The 21,795-nt window shown below is 39.2% G+C and overlaps 1 protein-coding gene across 4 annotated transcripts in view; it reads right to left on the reverse strand.

Annotated features, from left to right (window-relative positions):
* prkcaa (protein kinase C, alpha, a) overlaps window positions 1-21,795 on the reverse strand; it is a 148,921-nt gene that overhangs the window by 33,254 nt on the left and 93,872 nt on the right. For 2 of the 4 annotated variants that reach the window (XM_022205429.2, XM_022205430.2), the window contains exons 6-14: window positions 19,401-19,557; window positions 19,103-19,237; window positions 18,173-18,266; window positions 15,766-15,792; window positions 12,044-12,187; window positions 11,727-11,900; window positions 7,903-7,994; window positions 7,668-7,730; window positions 7,267-7,405 (exon numbers count right to left, since the gene is read on the reverse strand). In XM_022205429.2, coding sequence (XP_022061121.1) covers window positions 7,267-7,405; window positions 7,668-7,730; window positions 7,903-7,994; window positions 11,727-11,900; window positions 12,044-12,187; window positions 15,766-15,792; window positions 18,173-18,266; window positions 19,103-19,237; window positions 19,401-19,557 — 1,025 coding nt within the window. The remainder of the gene's footprint in view (window positions 1-7,266; window positions 7,406-7,667; window positions 7,731-7,902; window positions 7,995-11,726; window positions 11,901-12,043; window positions 12,188-15,765; window positions 15,793-18,172; window positions 18,267-19,102; window positions 19,238-19,400; window positions 19,558-21,795) is intronic. The other 2 variants (XM_022205431.2, XM_022205433.2) reach the window with 1 other exon arrangement.

Consider the following 21,795-nt stretch of genomic DNA (forward strand, 5'->3'; position numbering starts at 1 on the left):
TGATTAGCGCTTAGAGTTGTTCAGTGTTTAGATTTTGAATTTGCCAACACATGTGCATTCGTGTACCTGCTCTTGTGGCTCGAAAGGTCTGTGTTTTCTGTGAATATTTTTGTGTCTGTGTGTGCGCTTGTGTGTGCATGTGCATTGGCATCGCCGCAGACATTTCTCTCCCATTAGACCTAATACTACATGACAGTTCTGGATCAGACTGCTCGCTATTCAAGGCTATTCTCCGCACTACAGACACACATACCCGTGCGGGTGCATGCAAGCACCAACCTATGCTCCTTGTTCTTCATACAGAAACGTAATGTGGTTGAACCCTACAATGCATAACCTTTATGACCGACACTGTTACCGGGTGCAACATGAACATTTGCCTTGCTGTTACTATTTGTTTGCTTCAAGGAATGTGTGTGCTGTGGAGCAGACCGGTGTGCATCAGGCCATGCTTTGGTGGTCTGTTGTTGGAAGCATTTCTCAGCATTGTGCCGTTGGTTGGTTTCATTCACTGATGATATTAACGAGCAGCCTTGGGGCTTACGTGAGCATCCTACTCTGCAAGTTAAACAGCACCTTTATACATGTGACTCCCCTCGAAACCCTGAATCCTTTAATGCAACCTGATAGTATCACTACCTAAGGCTGTATAACTACAACAACACTCAGGTGACCGTATCCAGATAATTTTAGGCTGTCTAGTTTGGGCAAGACATGAATACATTTACACTTATTTGGGTTTGAAAGGTTAGGCAAAAAAAAAAAATCCAGTGTGTATTCAGTGTTAATGAGTTGGTTGTTATGCAGTTTTCCATTCTAAATTTAGGGAATTTTCTTTAGTCAGTGTAAAAAGGATAATTGTCCTCTGTAGACATACTCACACAGCTCTCTAAATAATAGATACTTATTTCGATATGGGTCAAAATATTAAAAATACAGTAATTATAGGTGTAAAATCAGAGCTCAAGATGTATTATTACTGAAAGTGTAACATATTTTTTCTTTGTGAATCATCAGTCTATTACCAGCTGCATATGAATATACGGTAAATTTGTTACATTGTGGTTCCAAAAACAAAGCAGTAAATTGTACAAACTCATTGCACCAGAGGGGAGAAAAAAATGCATCTGCATAAGAATGAGGCAGAGAGGTTACATTAACAGTGTCAAAAAGGACAGAAGTATGTCCTTAATGTGGTAGAGAAGTAAAGTAACTCATTTTCTCTGGTTCACATTCTCTGCAGCTCTCACTTGCTTTTCCAGGGAATGAAAAAGTGATTTTGTCTGACTACTGATGGCTCTGATTTGAAATCACTGGTTTTGGATGCCTTAGTAATTGGCCGAGAGTTTAAAATTGGAACTGCCGTTGGTAAAGAATGTGGCCTGATGACAACTCCAAGATGAGTCAGGGTTGCTATTTCTAGTTCGCCAACTTTTGAGGAATAAAAAACATTCACAGTCATTATTCAGCCTAAGGAAATTAACTACATACATCTCTGCAACTTACACAACCCTGAATCATAAATAGTCAAGTTGACTGAATTAAACCCAAATAGGTCTAATTATAAATTAGCAAATTACCTTTTAAAGTCATGTGCCTGTGTTATAATGTAATTAGCTTTTTGTAGAAAATAAGTTAATTTCTTTCATGGAAGCAAATTAAAGTATAATCAAGACAGCGCATGTTTCAGTTGCGCCATTCTGTATGGCAATACGTGAAGTTGCAATATATTATAGGTTCTGCCTGTTTATCCTGAATTGAACTAATTACAGTAGATCACCAGCTCAGCATCTGAAAAGCAGGACTTCACTGATGACATTTCTATATCATCCTGACACTACAACCTCTGCAACTGCTGTTTCAGCCCACAGAGGAGTGAACACGGAAGCAGACACTGTGCTTCTTACTGCCACACTGCAGGAAGGACCAACTAGAGCAAAGAGGAAAATGGATCATGTCAGACAGTTCAGTGTCCTCAAAGGCTGTTCTGAACAGTCACACACAAACCATCATAAAGCAACACGTTTCATATCCTGCTGTCTTTCGTTTGCTTCCTTCTTTGTCCGGTTAGTGTCGTCAGCTTTTGGCCTTTTTCTCACAGTGAATACCTCATGTTGTTTTCATTTTCAGCCTGCTCCCTTCTCTCTCTGTCTTGCTTCCTATCTCTTTCTCTCTGTGTCAAAGTCACTGAGGTGTAAATTCACATTCGTGTGAGCATTCCTCCCAGACAGAAGCTACCAATGACTGGGTATATAGGTCAGGGTAAACACAGCGACAACTCTGTGCCAGAACATGTGTGTGTGTCTGTGTGTGGCAGCAAACAGCAGGAACGCTGCTGCATTCTGTCACATGTGTGTCGGCAACCAGGGACCCACTGCAACATGGAACTGTACTTCAGCACTGATGGAGTTGTGAGCCTGTGAGCAGGTGTGTGCGAGGAAGAGAAGTGTGAATATTTCTCATCGCACAGTGTCTCACATATACTGAGAAACACATGATCGCAGACCCAGCAACACAGGTCTGGTTCAGAATTTAAACTAATAGGAGGTATTTGGGCAAAAAGTCCCTACTGATGCACTCCAGTTTCACTATTTTCCCAGAAACCAAATACTTTTCATAGAGCTGACATTATTTGTGGAATATTTGATCAGTTGATAGCTAACAATTTCTTGAAAACCGATTTGCTCTTTGTCATTTTATGCAGTCACAGGACAAATTCCCCCACTCACTCTAGTAGTTTCAGTGTGAATATTTACTAATTTCACAGTTTTACATTGTGAAAAACTGAAAATTCAGGTGTTTTTGACGATTTGTCACAATAAACAGCAACTTCTATATGCTTGTTTGAGCTTCAGGGAATAATTATGACCATATTACACTATTTGCTGTTTGGAAGAAGTACAGGCAGACAAATGTTATGATCTTTCAGTAAATTTACAAAAGAAATAATGCCATCATAAAGAAGTAAAAGGAAAAAGACACATCAAAGCAGAAATGAAAAAGTAACTTTGCAAACCTAAACCTTGCAACTGAAGCTACAGGCTCAAAAATGTAGTAGAAGTCAGTGCAGGAAGCACAGCAAAGGCCTCTGCTATTGAGAGGGGAAATTTAGGAGACAGAAAGCCCCAAAATTGCCAGCAGGGGGCGTGGATGAACTGATATATGCAAAGGCAGAAGAAATTCAAAAAAGATTTTAAGCCAAAATTGTTTTACTTTGCTGCAGGAGTACAACGTATGCACACAAGAGATTAGGATGTAACCTCAGGAAAGTGTTGTGACTATTTTAAATTTGTCCAGTAACAACTCAGTCTTCCTCAGTGTCAAAATGACTCTTAACAGATATGCCACTAAAACAGATGTGAGCAAATGACTTAAAGACTATGTCATGCCAATCCACACTGATCTTCTTTAGATACAGGAAAGTCAGTCAATTATTATGAAAATCCTGACTGAAATGTATTGACAGCGAGTAAGAAAACAAGAATCCCTCCACAAGACAGTGTTAGAAGTCAGAAAACCTTGCATGAAGACATTCAAAATTTACCAATTTAAAAGGAAAAGGGGTGAATTGGAAATCTATGGTACAATTTATCAGCACAATTTCTGGTAAGTTTATTCAAATTACAGAGATGAACAAATGGTGTGTCAGAAATGTCATGTTATGTCCAAAAAGGCCATTTTGACAATGTTCTTACACATATTTAATGCACAATCATAGGAGCTATAAAGTAATGATGGTAAATATTAGTTTTACTAATAAACTCTGTTGATTATATAAGCTTATAAGAGCAGACCATAAGGGTCAGTAGGATCTTGTGGCTCATGTTCAGATGGTCAGTATGTGAAGTTTCAAAAGAAGCTTTGACAAGGATGTTCAGTGAGGCTTCCATGCATCCTTGATGGGATCCATTCTGCTGGCCTCAACATTCAAAACACAAGATGTACCGAAAACAAAGATTGCAGCTCATGACATAAGGTGAGAATCTGGTGGTAACGATACTTTGGGAAGTTTTTCTCAACAGTTTTTCGATTAATTGGTGGTAGAGTAATGCAGGGAGCATGGCAGTCAGATTCTAAGTAAAATACAGGACAACAATGGTCTGCAAAACGTTTATGGGAAAGTCATGGAGGAGATAAATGACACCTTGAAAAGCATCGTTAATTCACTGAGCCATCACTCATGTGTAAATGACTTCAAGTTGAATGGATCAACGACCTATGACACAAATGAGTGCATTCTCAAATCTATAAGATTATTGTAGAATTGATTAGAAATGAAACAGAATGGGGGACATCAGGCAGAGAGAGTTATTTAAAGTGTCTCCCTAATACAGATTCAATAAAAGCAGACACTTTAAAAAGGTTCTAAAAACTCAAAGTGACAGAACAATTTTTAAACAAAACCGGCATCTAACCTGTGAAGTAAAATTCAATGGATAAGTGTATTAGTAGGTTATTCTTCTGTCACAAACAGTTTCAGGAACACTTTCCCTCAATTATATCTGAAAATGTCACCACCGGGAACCCGCTTTTAAGGTCAGCCCTCACTTTGCTGGAGTGTTTCTGAGTGGGTTCATGTGTGTACAAGTGTTTGTGTGTCCTGATGAAAGCCAAGTGTGCATACAGATATTTTTCTGTGGACGCCCAACTTAACACATTGAGGCTGCGTGTGTTGCTGTTACTGACATGACTGCGTGAAAGTTGCATGAAGTATGTGAGATATAATTTGAACATGGAATCACAATCTGGGCTACACAGCGGCTCAATTGTTAGCACTTTCACCTTGAAGACAGAAAATCCCCAGTTTACGTCCTGGCCTTCCCGGGATCTGTCTGCAACGAGTTTGCATGTTCTCCCTGCGCATGTGTGGGTTTTCTTCCTCCCACAGTCCAAAAACATGCTGAGGTTAATTTGTAATTCTAAATTGTTCATGAGTGTGATTGTTTGTGTCTATATGTAGACCTGTGATAGATGGCCGACCTGCCCAGGGTATTCCCTGCCTTCACCCTAAGTCAGCTGGGATAGACTCCAGCACCACACGACCCTAATTAAGCGATGTGTAGAGGATAGATGGATGGATGGATGGATGGAACCAGAATCTGCTCCGACCCCCTGCTGTGCCATCCAAGGACTTTCACATTCGTGTCAGTCGGACTCTGAACAATCACAGCATGTTCACCCGGGGTCTGTGAGGTTAAATTAACCTCCTTTAGACAGAATCAATAACCAGCTCGCAATTAAACAGAAGCCAAATAGCTGAAAATGGGCAGAGCTGGACACACTAAATCATTACATATGAACATCCACAATCTGCTGCACCAGACCTCTCTGGTGAGATGTAAACAGAAATAAAAATTAATAAATACAATTCAGTCTATTACATTAATAGATTAAACTGATACTTTCAGATTCTATTAAGTGCTTTCTTTAAAGTGGCTTACTTGCATGATTGCTAATTTGATCAAATGTTCCTGAGAAAAAACTCAAGAAGTGCATGGTTTTAATGACGTTTGGGTGATTCTAATTTTCTGAATGCTTCATATGTCTTTCAGGTTCATTTTTATAGAAACTGAGCTTTCAAGTTGCTATCATGGTTTCCCTTATCCCATCCGGATGGTACACATGCTGCCAGTCTGACAGCATGAAAAGCACTTTGGTTAAGATAGTTTCTTTTTTTATATACCATTCTACATAAATTAATTTGATTTGATTTTCTCAATGTTGCAAACCAGTTACGAGGAGTGGAAACAAGATCAAAATCATAAAAATGGAAAGCCCTAATAGGCTCTTATATAGCAAAAAAGCTTACATTTGTTGACACATTTTGATATTTCTTGTTTGTAATTATACTGTAATATTACAAAATATTTTCTTCAAACAAAAACATCTGGATTTGTTTTTGTTAGTTTTTTGGCAAGTTTGATTTTATTTTTTTATGTTTTACTTGCTACCAATTTTGTATACTAGTTCGACACACAAAAAAACAGAAAAGCAATTTTTTTTAAGACACTGAAATTCTGAAATATTGATACTCTGCGTTATTCATCCAGTTAGTCAGCTTGGACTTACGGCCCGATTCCCTTGCAAATGCACACACAGACTTCTGTGGACCCCTCAAACATGCAGTTGTCTTGATTTTCCTACTTTCTAGACTGCTTGGAGAAAATATTCCATACATGTGCAGCAGATCATTGTCTGTACAATCCCAGCGCATATGCTGCTGGTGTCCTTGTAGATCAGCGGCTGTCTAGATAGTCGACAAAACTGGACTGCACGTGGACGTCCACACAGAGCTTCACGTAGACCCTCCGATGACGAAATTTACGTCACTCTGACATGAGCAGATCCCCGTGTGGTCACGGATGTGGAAAGTATAACACTGGCCTCCAGACTGTACTGCACCCCTGCCCTGAGTGAAGTGGGGTTTCACTGGGACCGGACTCTAACTGATGAACAGATGATTGGCTGAACAGTCGCACAACAGTCAGAGATAACTGGACTGGAAATAGTTAAGAAATGGGTATACAGTATTAATACTGCATGTGAGCGTGCTGGAATAATATGTCAGTCCTGCATGAATGAACCTTTCAAACTATTCAATGACAGGCACATCTCAAAACATGCTCAGCGGTAAAGATTCCTGCCACATTTTTCGAAAGCATGTTACCAATCAGCATGTTGGTAAAAGGACGGCGATCATTATCACAACTGAAAAGGTCAAATGATCCAGTCAAGTGGATTTGTCTTGAAATAATTTGCCCCAGAAGCTGAACAAAAACAACGATCCGATAAAGGATAAATGCTTGCTCACGAGAAAACACATTGGGATGCATGGGGACACCAGCCTGTACGTTTGGATTAAGTTTGGACTTGCCAGCGGACACACTGGGTGTCTGTCTGACTGGGACACTTACGTCATTAGAAAGCGCTTGCGTATATGTATGTGTGTGTCCCCTGTCTATCCGGAGGCGTTGACCTTAATCTGGAGCACAAGGGTGACACGGGCTCAGACCAGACAGTGACAGAAATGACCTCATGCATCAAAACATGAGCATGCGCAGACATTTCACACACACACACACACACACACACACACACACACACACACACACACACACACACACACACACACACACACACACACACACACACACACACACACACACACACACACACACACACACACACACACACACACACACACACACACACACACACACACACACACACACACACACACATCTTTAGATAGTCAGCCTTGCTTACCTCTGGAGCAATGTAGTCCGGAGTGCCGCAGAAGGTTCGCGTGCTCACTCCTTCCGTCATGTTTTCTTTACACATGCCAAAGTCAGCAATCTTAATGTGTCCCTCAGCGTCCAGCATCACGTTGTCCAACTTCAGATCCCTGAGGAAGCAGAGGGGCACTTAAAACATGCTTTAAGATGTTCTTCGAGGAGTCGGTCCCAGTAGGTGCCATTAGTTATAAACTGACCTACCTGGTTATTATACCATATATTCCAAACAAACTCCTGTTGTTGCTGATGAATGTTTTTACAGACAAGTAAATAAAACACTGGCAGCCTCGAGAAATCATGATGCAAAAACAAAATAGGCATATATTGTATCGTAAAAAATAGTTTAAGCGGTGTAAACTTGTTTATACTCACCTGTAAATGATTCCTTTACTGTGCAGGAAGAAGAGACCAACAGCGATCTCTGCTGCATAGAATCTGCAATAGCAACCATACATTCACAGATTTACAACAAAAGAAACTCAACGGTCAGTAGCATAACTGAAAAACTGTGAGTGCCAGTGTGTGCTTTGCTGCTAATAGACATAAGAGAGGTTTGAGGCTGAGATTAAACAGCAGAATCAAAGGACCAGTTGTTGATGTGCCTTACACTGCCTGGGGTTCTTTGAACTTGCCCACTTGTTGGATATGGTACATGAGGTCTCCTCCGTTCACATACTCCATGACAAAGTACAGACGGTCCTGTGGTCATACAGACAGATAAAAGAAGAGTCATTCTGAAGAATGCATTTTCATTTTTTATTTTGTGTGCATTTGTTACTGTGCATGCAGCCCATTGTAGTCGCTCCTGCTCTTTTTTTTCCTACCTTTAGCTTCTTATTTAACATATTTTGCTTGAGCTTTTATTGATGGCCACTTTTGTCATCAAACCAGATAACTCCTCAGACGCTGTGACTTACAGCTGGACTCATTATGTTTCAATGCAAGCTGGGAACAAATTTTTTCACTTCACTTCCTGACTAACCCTCAATAAATGGGCAATAACTATGTATCTCTTTTTATTAGACAAATATAAAACCATTACTATTTATTACATTGTATACTTTTTATTTTTCTTAGAACAAGGCACAATGACATGTTATGCTTTTTCTACTTATGTTTATATTTTTATGACACATTTCTCTACTTATGTTTATCCATGTTTTTTTGTACTGCTAATATTTCTAAGACTTTGAATGGAACAACTATAAGGAAAGCTATTTCCCCTTGTGGATCAAAAAGTATTGCTGCTTCTGCTTCTGATTATTTTGTACAAAAACTGCATAAAGTTTCACAGAATTTCTACATTTCTGTTCACAGATTCAGTTCAGTGTTGAAGCCTAACCTAACCCTGCTGCCTGAGCTGTTCCATCTTTCCTGCTACTCTTTCCATGACAAGGTGACCTAAAAAAAAAAAAAAACACAACAAAGAGCTTCACGGAAAAACACAGACATCTGTCAGGTAGCATTGTCTTTGCCTTGCAGTGCTGGTCTCTTATTGCCTGTGACAAGTTTAGCCTGACCCCAGTCTAGATGTATTTGATGGTCCCTTACTAAGAAAACAAAAAGCAGCTATCCCACAATACAGTCGACGTATACTGACAACAACACTTAACCTCCTAAAATGTTTGACACCAGGTACGAGCTCTGACCCTCTCTGCACTGCAGTGACGGAGCCTCGAGCAAAATAAACAGTACATCTTCTCTGCATCTCTGTACCTCAAATACTAAGCTTCTCCGTGTTGTCACTCAGTGATGGGTCACAAAAATGCTACAGTCAGTTGGACTTTATTCTAATGGATGTTGACAAAATGCTGTTGAAGCAAAATGAATCCACAATGTTGTGTTTGGAACTTTTGTACTTCAGGTAATTAGGCTTAAAATGTCAGCCAGACCTTCTAACTGGGCAAGATCAAATGTTTTACCTTTGTAAAGAGAAATAAAATGAAGTAAAGGTTCTCCTAAACTATGAGCCTCAAATAATAAAGTTAATTCAAATTTAGACAATTTTCAAAATGGGACTTCTTTGTCAGCTTTCTCTACCTTATTTCTTCTTATCTGTCAGCTAGTGAATGTGCAAAATGCCTCAAGAAATAATAATAGCATAATTATTGAGACAAATCTCTATATGTACATGTTTCTAGTGGCTTTTGGCAGCTCTTAATGGTCTGAAAATTTTATATTTATTTTAGAAATGGATCCTACTAGTTGTGACCCTTTGTTTTATATTACTTTATTTTCTTTTACAGATTGAGTCTCATCCTGTCTTGATGTTTAAACATAATAATGTATAAATAAACCAAACAAGTTGACATAATAAGAATTAGACTTATCAACACCAGGTAGATCTCTCTGCATTTCACAGTTTACCAGTGAGTTGTGTTTTTTGCAATGATGTTTCTGTACTTTTGGACCAATATCATAGCATTTTGCCACAGCAAAAGACAACAAGTAGGCTACACTAACTAGGAATATGGGGGAGCCTGAGGCAGATAAGAAGAAATAAATCCAAGGAAAGTTTTTGCTGCTCCACATGAAAAAGAAACAGTCTGAAAAAGAAATCGATCAAAGGAAGGACATTCTTTATCAGTTGACAGTGTTTGTGTAATTAATCTCATGGCAAGACAGAGGAAGACAAAAGTCCAGCGCAGTAGGATAAAATCTCCAAGCATTCTGGAGAAACAGCTACTTCATATTAAATACGTGTCTGTACATCATTTCGTTTTAGCAAATCGCTACTTAACAAAAGCAATTGTGTCTTCACCGTAATTGTAACTTGACAGGCCATAATCAACACTAAAACACTAAAGCAATACGCAAATCCCCACCATCAGTGTAGGGTGGTTTAAGATTGTCTCACGAGTTTGTAATTTGACACATAAGCATAAATGCTGACAGCTAAGATTTCCCAAACATTCTACCATAACATAACTCGAGAAATGCCAGAGCACAAGTAGGTTAATTACTCTGTAGGTTAATTACTAAGAAGAGTTTGCACAGAAAATGTGGGAATACCAGAAAGACGTTGTGAAAGTGTGAGAGTAACAGTGTTGTTTTGTACTTGCTTTTGTATGTGAGAGACTGAGCCTGTGTGTGAATTCATTAATATGCCATGAAAGATGCCAAGCTGTGTCTCCTCCTATTTCCTCTGCCTACCTACTGGAGCTGGTGGAGTTTAGACTGCGAGTAGGCATTTATTTGTAATCCAACTCTAAGCACAAAAGGTATTCTGGTAAAGAAAACTTTTGATTTCTTTTACCATTTGTATTTGTGGGCATTTTGTTTATACATTATCGTATTTTCCCCAAACTTCTTGTTTTGTTGCCAATTTGTGTTTGTACTCAAAACCACTGAACAGTTAACTTTAATCATTTTAATAACTAATCATATTTAACTTTCTTTGTGTCAAACCACACTGTTTTCAACGAAGTAATCCACAATGTGGGCTGTGACTGCTGCTACATTCAAACTACCAGTATCATCAACAGTATTTCTACAACAGCAGTTGCAAGAAGGGGAATCCACCAATTCTATACATGCAGTTCAGTTCTGTCAACTACTAACAAGGACTCTGTGTAAACACAGCTGTATGTTTTATGAAGCTCTGTCAGCTTGGCCTTAGAGACCACACATTTTTAAAGTGAGGTGGGGAAAGTGTAATGACAGATACTATGTTGTTACATTAGAGGAAAACTATACGCCACCTTGTGTTGAGACAAATTTGAACGTGAACTATCTTTCACAAGTCCCCCAATTTGTAAAATGTTAAGTTGTTCAATTACCCTTCTGATGATACGCAGTGACCAAGTTGTCAAATCTGGCTGAGTAGTAATACATAATTTTTTAACATTTAACAAACATATATGAAAGGAAACAACGCAGAATGCATGTGACTGTGTGTGTGCATGAGAATGCTCGGTTCTTCCAAAGGTATGGAAAGATTAATAAAGCAAGACAAGAGTAGAGAGAGAGGCACCTACAAATGCCATCAAATTACTGTGTAAACTCAGTTTGTTCCCAGACGTCTGCGTTTACTCTCTTATTTAAGCAAGTACAATACACCACAATGAATAAGACTGTGTATGACTGCATATGTGCCTATAAAGTGCCCACATGTTCGACACATTTGGTGCTGTCAGGTTGTGCAGTTTGATTTTGGTTTTATTCAAAGTTAAAACGCCCATGCATGAATGTACAGACACGTGGTTTTACATGTGCACACACACACACACACGTACATGCCTCCACCTTCTAATTGGGGTTAGTTTGTTCCCCTTTTGTTTTATTTATATAACTTGTCATACACATCCTCTACTGCCCTCTACAAGACTTTATGACTAAGCTGTTAGGTTAAAAGTTTGCTCCTGAATTAATGTGACCCGACCTGGCCTGGACTGACTCATCCTAACGTACGTGCAGGAGCGTTTTACCTACCACAGTCTGGAAGCACGAGTGAAGATGTGTGAGGAAGGGTGGCTTGTCCTGTTGGGCCAGAACTCTCTTCTCCACCATGGTACATTCAACGTCATCGTCCTGGATCACCACATCCTTCTTGAGGATCTTAATTGCATACAGCTCTTCATTGGCCTTCATCTCTGCGAGCATGACCTTCGGAGAAACAGAGGGAGGTAGAACAGCAGGAAAATATCATCTACATGTACAGACCACTTTTTGTTATAGCCATAGATATCATGCACAATCTGTTACTGGAGACATTGAAAGTTATGCTTTAGTTTTTAAACTAGCCTCACCTTTCCAAAGCTGCCTTTCCCAAGCACAGCCAGGAAAGTAAAGTCGCCAAGTTTGACCTGGTCCAGGCTGTTGGATGGCAGTTGGATGGAGTGGCCGTCGTCCGTCTCAGTGATGACCTTCTTCCCTGGGCCTAGTTTGGCTTTCTGCATTCAGGGCAAAAAAGACGAAGCGTCTAAGAGATAAACATCTTAAAACACACAGGCAAAACACAAAGCGGTGCTGTGCAGTTGAAACAAGAGAACTACTTAATGAATTCCTAAAATGTTGGAAAATATTAAATGCATAAAATGAGTTTATACGATATTCAAGAAATGGTAGACATCAAGGAAGCTTCTTTTAGTTGACTCCTGTCATAGAGATGACCAAACTTTGATGCATTTAACTTCCTTATGCAATTGTTTTAACCAACAAGGCAATTATCATACATGTACATTGATGAATTCAGGTCCTATAATAACGTATGGCATCTGTTGGTGATATTCCTCTACATGTGTTCACTCACCCATAATGCTCATTTGCTCACTCACAGCCACAATACACTGGTTGATAAGCAGAATTGAAAACTGATGGTGTGAAATGAGACTCTGGCATCATTGCGGAACTGATGTGAAACAAAAATGGCTCTATAAGGATACGATTTAATAACATATACAGGGCTGTAGAATCAACAGCAACTGTCATACTATGAATTTTTTCAGCCAATAAACAGTTAAAGATTTCTACCTGAACATAAATCTTACAAAATATTACATAGTAAAACTCATCAAAATACATTGAAATCTCAGCAGTACCCGTTGTCTTTGGCTTAAAGCAGCAAAGTTGAGAAAGCAGCACCAGAATCATTTTTGGCAATTCATGTTAAACGTTGAAGAAAAAATATAATTCTTCAATAACTGAAAATATACAAGAGACTTATTTAAAAAGTCTTCCAGTAAAAACACTGCAGATTGTTTTAGCTGCATGTGACAAGACTCTTTGTTTCAAAATTCTACATTCAAATAAGTCATTTCTAAACATTTATAAGTCATTCTAATTCTTTAAAAGTAAATTTAGATCACCAATGTTATAAATAATGAACATTGATATATGTATGTTTATTGGGCATTTTAATCCATCTATTGTATGTCAGAAAATGTATTTTATTGCACCTTCAAGCCAGATACAATATTTTAAGTATGACACAACTGAAATCTGTTTCTCAGTCTTACTGGATGGTCAAGATAAAATCTAAAGAAAGCAATCGCTGCTGTTGTATTTATATCAGACCTTACAGCTGCACTGATGATTTTCCACCTGGAGAGACCTGCTTTAGTAATGAAGGAAAGGATACCACACTGTGGCCTCCCCATGTGCATGCATGTGCAGTACAGAAGAATGTTTCTGCAAAAAGTCAATCTGAAAAAATACATTAACATTCTCTTCTATGCACTTCTTTCATGCCAAGTCATGCTCAATATCCCAGCTGGGCAAAATGCTTCAAGAAGGTTGCTAGAAAACTACAGAGCATTATGCAGAAAAATACACACTTGTGTGGCAATCTAAATGCCGTATGATGTCACATAAATCTCTGTCTGCACAAAGCACACCCCACATTGTCATGTTCAGGCTTCACTCATCCAAGGTAATTTATAGATACAAAATCATGCTGCACCTCAACATGGGTGAACATATCAACATGCTAAACTAAGAGGGTTGTTTGACTTTAACAAGAACTAAGACAAACTGGTATTAAACTGTCATAATTTCTTGCTATCCCTGGCAATAAAGGATTTTAATTTAAATCTGTGAAAATTACAAGGAAGTCAAACTTTTTAAAACTACTCTCATCACACTGCTCCTTAATCTGAAGTTAAGTGCACAGGTAAATGACTTTAATCCAAAAAAAAAAAAAAATCTATGAAAAAGAAATCTCGTATAAAAATCAACTTATGTGGAGAGAAGAGGAGGATTTTCAAACCCTTTTAATATCTGCTGACAAATTAAAATGACTCCCAGGGAACAGGAAAACACCAAACTAACATGACAAAATCCCTGATTTATCATGTTTCACATTCAGAAACAACTTCAACATTCACCTTAACATCCAGCTCTGATTATTAAAATTAAGACATTTAACTTGCCACAACCAATGCTGAACAGCTTTAGTTTGGTTAATGCCATCTACCAAAGTCCGCTCTTGGACTGGGAGAGCAGCAGAGAAACACAAAGCAGAGCAGACCGCAACCAGATCACAGCACACCTGTAAGCTTTAGCCAAAGAAACGAGCCTGGCCGGGCCAAGCGAGCAGCAGCCTTACTTCCTTCCTCTCAGACGCACCTGATCAGAGTCTTCCACAACTGCTTGGTCCTGAAACCACAGGGAGAAGGGAGCCAAAAGGGCTGACTCACTTAGTACACTGGCATGTGAGTGCAAGCCACAACAGCTGACTTTTATGTGTACTGCAGATAGTAGAAGAGCAATAGAAGTGTGCATACACACAGACAAACATAAAGAATATGAACAACGATGCAGTCATCATAATATAACTCCAAATCTTTTGCTTCAGCCTCTGGACCAGTGCAGACAGAAACTAGATTTTAGTTCACATGTATTCAGTAAGAATTTATCTGGGTTTTTAAAATATATATATATATATATATATATATATATATATGCAAATGGTACAGTTTAGCACAGAGAAATGTCTGAGTATTTGTAGCTAAAGCTAATTTTCAACCTAGCGCCACCTTCAATGCTGCATTACAGCAGTCACAATAATGAAACTTTATGTCCAAGTTCAAAACAGCAGAAACACAGAAGGAACATACACATAATTAGGTTCAAAAACTTGATGTTTTCCTGCTCAAGCAAAAACCCCAAATGTGATTCTATGAATCCTGTGTCAAAAACAACTAATTAGATGAAATTGCAAAAAGTGGAGGCAAAAGAAATTCTGCATGTGCCGCTGAGAATCATAACACTTTAACGCTGAAATGGAAATCAAATCCCAAAGTATGAAGAGGAAGCAAACACACGCACACAGGGCTGGTCACCAGTCTGGCAATGTATCGCTGACATCTAGTGTTCACAACTGGTTTTGTTTCTTTGTGTATAATAACTTCTCTGTACTCGGCCATTCGTGTGTCAGAATGAAGCTTGATTTAAGGGTACAACAGGACTTTTTTTTTTTTTTTTTTGCAGGAACAAGAAGTGGAAACTCACAGACATATTTTGAACGTGTGCAAAGATGAGGCACATGAAAAGCCACAAACGTCCAGGTTACACCGATACTGACAATAAGGAAAGCATACGACATGAAGACAAGCACTGTAACCCACAGACAATACTGATACACGGTGCAAAGACACACATGCGGACAAACGTATAGCTACGAACTGTAAGCAGGACAGTGTCAGGATTTACTAACAATACTCTCACAAACTTTGGAGAAGCAGAAAAAAAACAGAGAAGAGCTGGACTGTCACAGAAAGGAGCAGCAACTAAATCTCCATTTGGTGGTTTTTCGTTTTTTTAGCTTTAATTTCTAACTCCTTATCCAGAACTTACAAATTGTTAGTAAACTGGATCGATTTGTAGTAGCTTGTAAACCACATACAAATGATCAGACATGAGGAGAAGTGAAGGAACAAGTCACCACAAGACGAGACAAGAGGAGAGGAGAGGAGAGGAGAGGAGAGGAGAGGAGAGGAGAGGAGAGGAGAGGAGAGGAGAGGAGAGCTACCTTTAGATTAAAGTTAATTTGGCAGTCCTGAGAGCAGGGGCAAGACGTGGAGAAAGGAAGAGAGAAACTCTTGCATTAAATATGACAATGTGACACGGGATGAAGAAGCATTTGTACAGTATAAGTCTCACCAAGCACACAGGAGGGAGCAGGAAGCTAAGGGAAAAGAGGGAGAGAACCACAGAAGGGGTTTATGAAGAGGAAAAAAGGAGAAAGACGAGAGAGAAGTTCTCCTGGCCATAGTGAGTTCAAAACAGCATACTGTCAAGGTGCTTAAACTTGAGACCTGGAGATGCAAAATTATGATGAAACGTTTGATTTGAGGTTTATCAAACAGTGTAGCCACGTTAGCATAGATGTTTTTGAATCCTGTGCATTAGGATGCTAATGTTGATCCTGTTGTTAAAACAATCTTCCACTTTAAAGCATCTGTAAAGTAGAAGATTGTGTGTCTGTTGGTGTGACAGACCAACTGTTTAATTCTGACATGTATGTGACCAAAATTTCATCCAGCATACATCATGCAATCGATTTTGATGAACTTATGCACTGCTGGCATTCTGTACCCGTTACCTTGGCAATTACAAGCAATAGATGATGTGAGGTTTAGACTACTTGAGACTTTCTCGGCCCTTCCTCAAAATGCCCACTCTGCACCTCTTTTCCTTACCATGACACTAACAAACCTCCTAACATGATCTGTTGATGTCCCATCACTAAATAGAAAAAAAGCTTCAAAAGTCTCAAAATTACTTGGCCTACGTTGCAAACTCCTTCAACAAGTGACAGACATGTTTTATGAAGCTGCAAAGTAACTCTGAAGATTATTTTAAACACTTAGTTCAGGATATTTTTATATGAAGACAGCAGAAATCATGAAAATGTCCATTTCTTTTATCTATTGTAGTATAAGTACATTGACAGTACCTCAATAGTGATGTCAGGCTGTATTGTAAAAGTACAGGAACCAGATTAAGTACGACGACAGTGTTTTAACAGTTTTTTTCATGACACATTTCACAAAATGAATTGTACAGCCTGTCTTTTCATTCTTTGTCATTCCATTCACTATTCTCCATTTTATGCAGCAGAAATGTCACAGAAAATAACTTCAAAAAGTTCTCTTGAGCGACATGAGCTCCCACCGAGAGGCTGAACAATGCGATGATCAGAGTACCACAGTGAGAACTGCTTTGCTCAGTCAAGCCAGAAGCACTGATGCAAGGAGCTGGATAAAGGAAAAGAGCAGACAACAGCATCTAATCTGTAATCTCCACTGACAGGGATTTTGCAAAAAGTCTAAGTCCAAGTGTTCAGGTGTCATTTAAGGAGTTTAGGAGTTTGGGATTTCGGGGACTCCAATACTGTTCATAAAAGTCACTTTAACGAATCATTGACAGACGCTATGATGGTCATCATCATTAAATGGCACTACCACTTGACTGAGAAACTTAAATTCAAAGAGTCCTTTGAATTGCGGCATCTGTTTAGGAGAAACATAAAAAACTACTTATGGGAATCAAACAATTGCTAAGGTAAGTGATGATTAAAAATAAGTTCACATTTATCCTCTGAAAACGTCCATATTATGGCATTTCTGAGGTTAAAATGTAACAAGTCAAAACTGTTATAGACACACAAACATGTTTCATTAAAAAGAAAACCTGATTCAATTTTCAGTCTCATCGCATACAAATGATTATCTAGGTTGATGGTACATCAGGCGTCGGATCAGTAACCAAGTCTTGCAAAAGAAAATGACTTCGTAGTTTAAAAGACAGTTGCTGGTGTATAAAGAATGTATGAAATGTTGTTCAACTCCAGTCTGGAATCTCACAGATGTCAGTATAAAATTCTAACAACATACACAAGCACAAAACAAACTCTCAGACTGTAAAGAAACCATAAGATGAAGAGGCCTTTGAAAGCTGCAGCTGTCACACAGTTATCTTCAATTTAACAGCTGTGCAGCTTGGTGGAGCATGGAACAATTCAATAATTCTGCTGGACATACTTGTCTTTGAGCTCAGGCTGGTTGAATCAGCTATGCAGGTGCTCATACGCACCTGTTAGCAGTGGATCGAGGAAAAAGTTGCCTGGATTTATTTAAATGACACAAACAAAGTTGGACAAACTGAGGAAAGACACCAAACCTAAACAGTAACTAAAATACCATGTAGTCACCAAACATTTCCATGTTACTGCAGAGAGAAGTAGCACATGGAGCCTTTCATAAACAGAAAGCAGAAAGCATTTACAATGAGCTAAAAAAAACTGTCCAAAAAAACTGACAGGGACATTGTTTATATGCTTCCTTATGATTCTCAACAAGTCAACAATTCAAATTAATACAGATGGACAAAGTGACAAGAAGGCACAATGGTGGTTGTTTTAGTGCAATTCTCACCTCAAATTTCTGCCTCAGTTCCTCATTACCATCATCCTCTTCTGAGATGGGAACATTGTAGTACTCCCCCTCTTCCTGGCACAGTAACTTATACCTGAAAAGAGACAAGAAGTGGAAGAAGACGGAGAAAAAGAGGATGGGAGAGAAAGGTTGTGAGGTGAAAAGTTGACGGATTATTTTTCTTTACCTTCTTTTCTTCCATGCTACTATTCTACACTTCCACTGACTTTAACCTTAACCTGGATATATCTGATGGTAAAGCAACAAATTTTCTGCCTCTGGCGTATTTGGCCCAATTCAAGTGGGCATAACCCTAACAATCATTTAAATATGTGAAAATGGAAAACTCTTCTGAGACAAACCATCTGTTGCGGTATAGTTCCAAACTTAGTGTTCTTAGCTTGAGCTGCAATCTGTAACAGTGTTTGCTGGATTCAAAGAGGCACCAGAGGACTGCTTCGTAAACCGTCAAAGCTGAATTGTTGACATTTTTGTGCCTGCTGTTGTATGCATGTAATGCAACTGTTTATGACTAAAAAGGCCACAAGAGCTCAAAGACATACACAACTAAAGCTATTCAGTGTGTTCCTATGTTTGTGTCCTACCATTCAACAAATCTTAAGGTCTAATTGCCCGAGGTTACTGAAGAGAAATACGTAGGTAATGAATTTAAAATGTATCGAGTAACAATAGCACTTGAAATCCAATCCTCACCAAGGTTAAATTAAAGTGCTTAGTGGAATAAAACAATCATTATGAAGCAATCGTTCACAATTATATTTGAAAATCCAACTTTTATAAAGATCTGGAAGATGTTCTATAACATATTTCATAGCAGAGAAGCAATATTTTGGAACTTGTGAAAATGTCTGTAATTTCAAATAATACATTATAATCAACAACAATGACTGATTCTTAAAGAAGCATTACCAGCCACAGACTGGAGCCTTCATGAGCTCGGACACGCCGAAGGAAAGAGCTCCCATGAAGTCGTTCCTGGTGGTCCGATCCCAGTCCCACACTTCCACCGACAGCCTGCGGTCTTTATCTGTAGGCTTCAGCTTGCTGTATAGTACATTAATGTTATTATACAGAAGAAAAAAAAGCCTATGCTTTGGCAGGTTAGTTTATACTGTCATTTTTAAAACAAGTACTTTAATTACATTTACAATGCCATGCAAATAAAAAGGCCAATATGTGGGACAGTGGCAGTAGATAATGTACTCACAAAGTAAATGTCTCATTCCATTTGGGGTTGAGGTTGGAGCGGATAGTTTTGGTCTTCTGCTTGGTCTCATTTTTGGGATCTGGTGTAAGCTTGAGCTTGACATACGGATCAGACAGGCCATTGGGGTCCATGGGGATGAGGTTTTTGCCTTCACCCACTGAGAAAGAAATAGAAGAAAAGATTAAAAGTTTGAGCATTGGTGATTGATTCTATAAAACCAGTGATTTCATTTGCACAACAGTCTCTTTGTTTCTGAACACACTGAAGTCGTGCTTCACATTCAGCTTGGTAGCAACAGAACAAATTGCTTCGGTAGGGAAAAAAACAGATGCTTTCTTTTAATCAGCAGGTGAACGTCAACATCAATAAAGGCCAGGTGTTACAGATCAGATGGCGAGACACAGCCTCTGAGGATTATTTATGGTTCTGGGCCATAAAGGGAGCAAACGCAGGAAGTGTTATGAGAGCAGTGATTCAACATCGCAAGCTGTGTCATGCTTAAGTAGGCGAAGGCTCTCTTCTCGTCCTCCTGTATTTAGCTGTTCAGTAAACAAGGGCACACCAGGGACATTAGCACTCCATTAGCCCTGAGCACTGGAGCACTGCCAGACCTGAGCTACAGTACAAGACACACACATAAACACACACACGCATGTACACATCGCTGAACACAGTCAGACGTATGCACAGATACACACACACTGTGTTTATTGACACACAATGCACCGAGCGTTCCCACAGGGACGACGCAAATGCTTCCCTGCCTGGATAAACCTTGGACCATGGAGACTGCAGGAGGCTCGCCATGTGGCCCCATCAGTCACACTACAATGGTAGACTGATGTAGCAATGATGCTAACTGACCTCTGACCTGGAGGCGCTAAGCCAGTATGCTAAGAATATAAGGCATCAGGGCTAAACCTGCGGTCATAACTCTGAATGGGAAGCAAGTCTGACAGGATTAACAGGGATAAATGAACAAAATCAATGAGGGATTGTCGCTGCTGATTACATACAGCAACTGGCGCAAAAAGGCACAGTGACACACTCACAAGAGCAACAAATACTGTATGATGACACATTATTTAATCATTACTTGATCTGCTGGTAAAAATGACTATGCGGTTGTACCAACGCATTCCAATGGATCTTTGATAAGCCAAGGGCAAACAGGTTTTCATTATTTGCTTTTATCCTCAGCACCTGTGATGGAGGATTTGGGTGCTGAGCACAGATAGCGAGGTGTGAAGTTCGGTGAGTGATGGGAGAGAGCTGCTGTGGAGTGCACGCACACAAGAGAGAGAAAGAGAGACACAGTGAGACAGTTGCAGAAGCAACTTGAAGTGTGGGAAGATATTGAGTGATCCTAAACTGGCAACCACGTGATTTGTCAGAAATCCAGTGGAAATGTGTTGAGCAAGTCTCTTCAAAGGACAACAGTATACTGTGTTTGTGGTTGAGTGCATCCTAATCTGGATGCATTTGACTTCAGAAAAGAGAAGACTGAAGCATAGGTAGGCTTTTTTAGCTGATTTCTTTGACAAAAACATTTCACCTTGATGCCTTGCTGCCGTCTATTTACATTTCACCAGCTCTTATTGAAACGGCATAGAAATGCGAGTTCAATAAGAGCTGTCTGCATCCTCTTCCTCATGAAATAGCCTCTGTGCTGCAGACCTGAAAAGCAGCTACCTTTTCATATAGAAGGTTGTGTATTCAAGGAATTATTTTTTAGTGTCAGCTGTAGGTAGGCTGAAGGGACGCCCATGAGATGACTTAACAGGGGTAAATCTTAAAATCTACAGACTCTAGCCGATAGTTTAACTTCACACTGACAGTGCTTTACCTGCATTACATTTGCATACAAGAACAATCAACACAATGTTTGCTGTATGTGTTACAGTTGAGTGAAATTCTAGGGAACATGAACTGTAATTGAACTGATGAGCTTCTGTAGCAAATGCTCCACGTTTAGATTTTAGTTCTTGTACTGTAAAGGCTATTTTGTTGAATATTCCATATGCTGATTGTATGCATGCTACTGAATTACATTTATACAAGGGACAGTGTTCAGTGGCTTGTGCTTCTATATGGGACTCTAGAACTAGAGTCAGTCAGTTAATATGGATAATGCAATATTATTTGTCAAAATAATAACAATCCGTAATGTTCTGGTCAGTCCTGCCCTACATATTCAGGGGCATGCATGTCACTGCAGTACCTAGAAAATGGATGTCAGACAATACAAGCTAAATAAAATGATATAGCATGGGAATACACTGCAACACTGCAGAAAAAGAAGTCCTGATTCTAGTAATGGGATGACAACAGAGAATAAAGGTGAAAAGATAAAAACCCAGCAGATTGTGCAGACGTGTGAGAGTGTGTGCTGATT

The sequence above is a fragment of the Acanthochromis polyacanthus genome, chromosome 3, assembly GCF_021347895.1.
Source record: "Acanthochromis polyacanthus isolate Apoly-LR-REF ecotype Palm Island chromosome 3, KAUST_Apoly_ChrSc, whole genome shotgun sequence".
Classification (NCBI taxonomy): domain Eukaryota; kingdom Metazoa; phylum Chordata; class Actinopteri; family Pomacentridae; genus Acanthochromis; species Acanthochromis polyacanthus.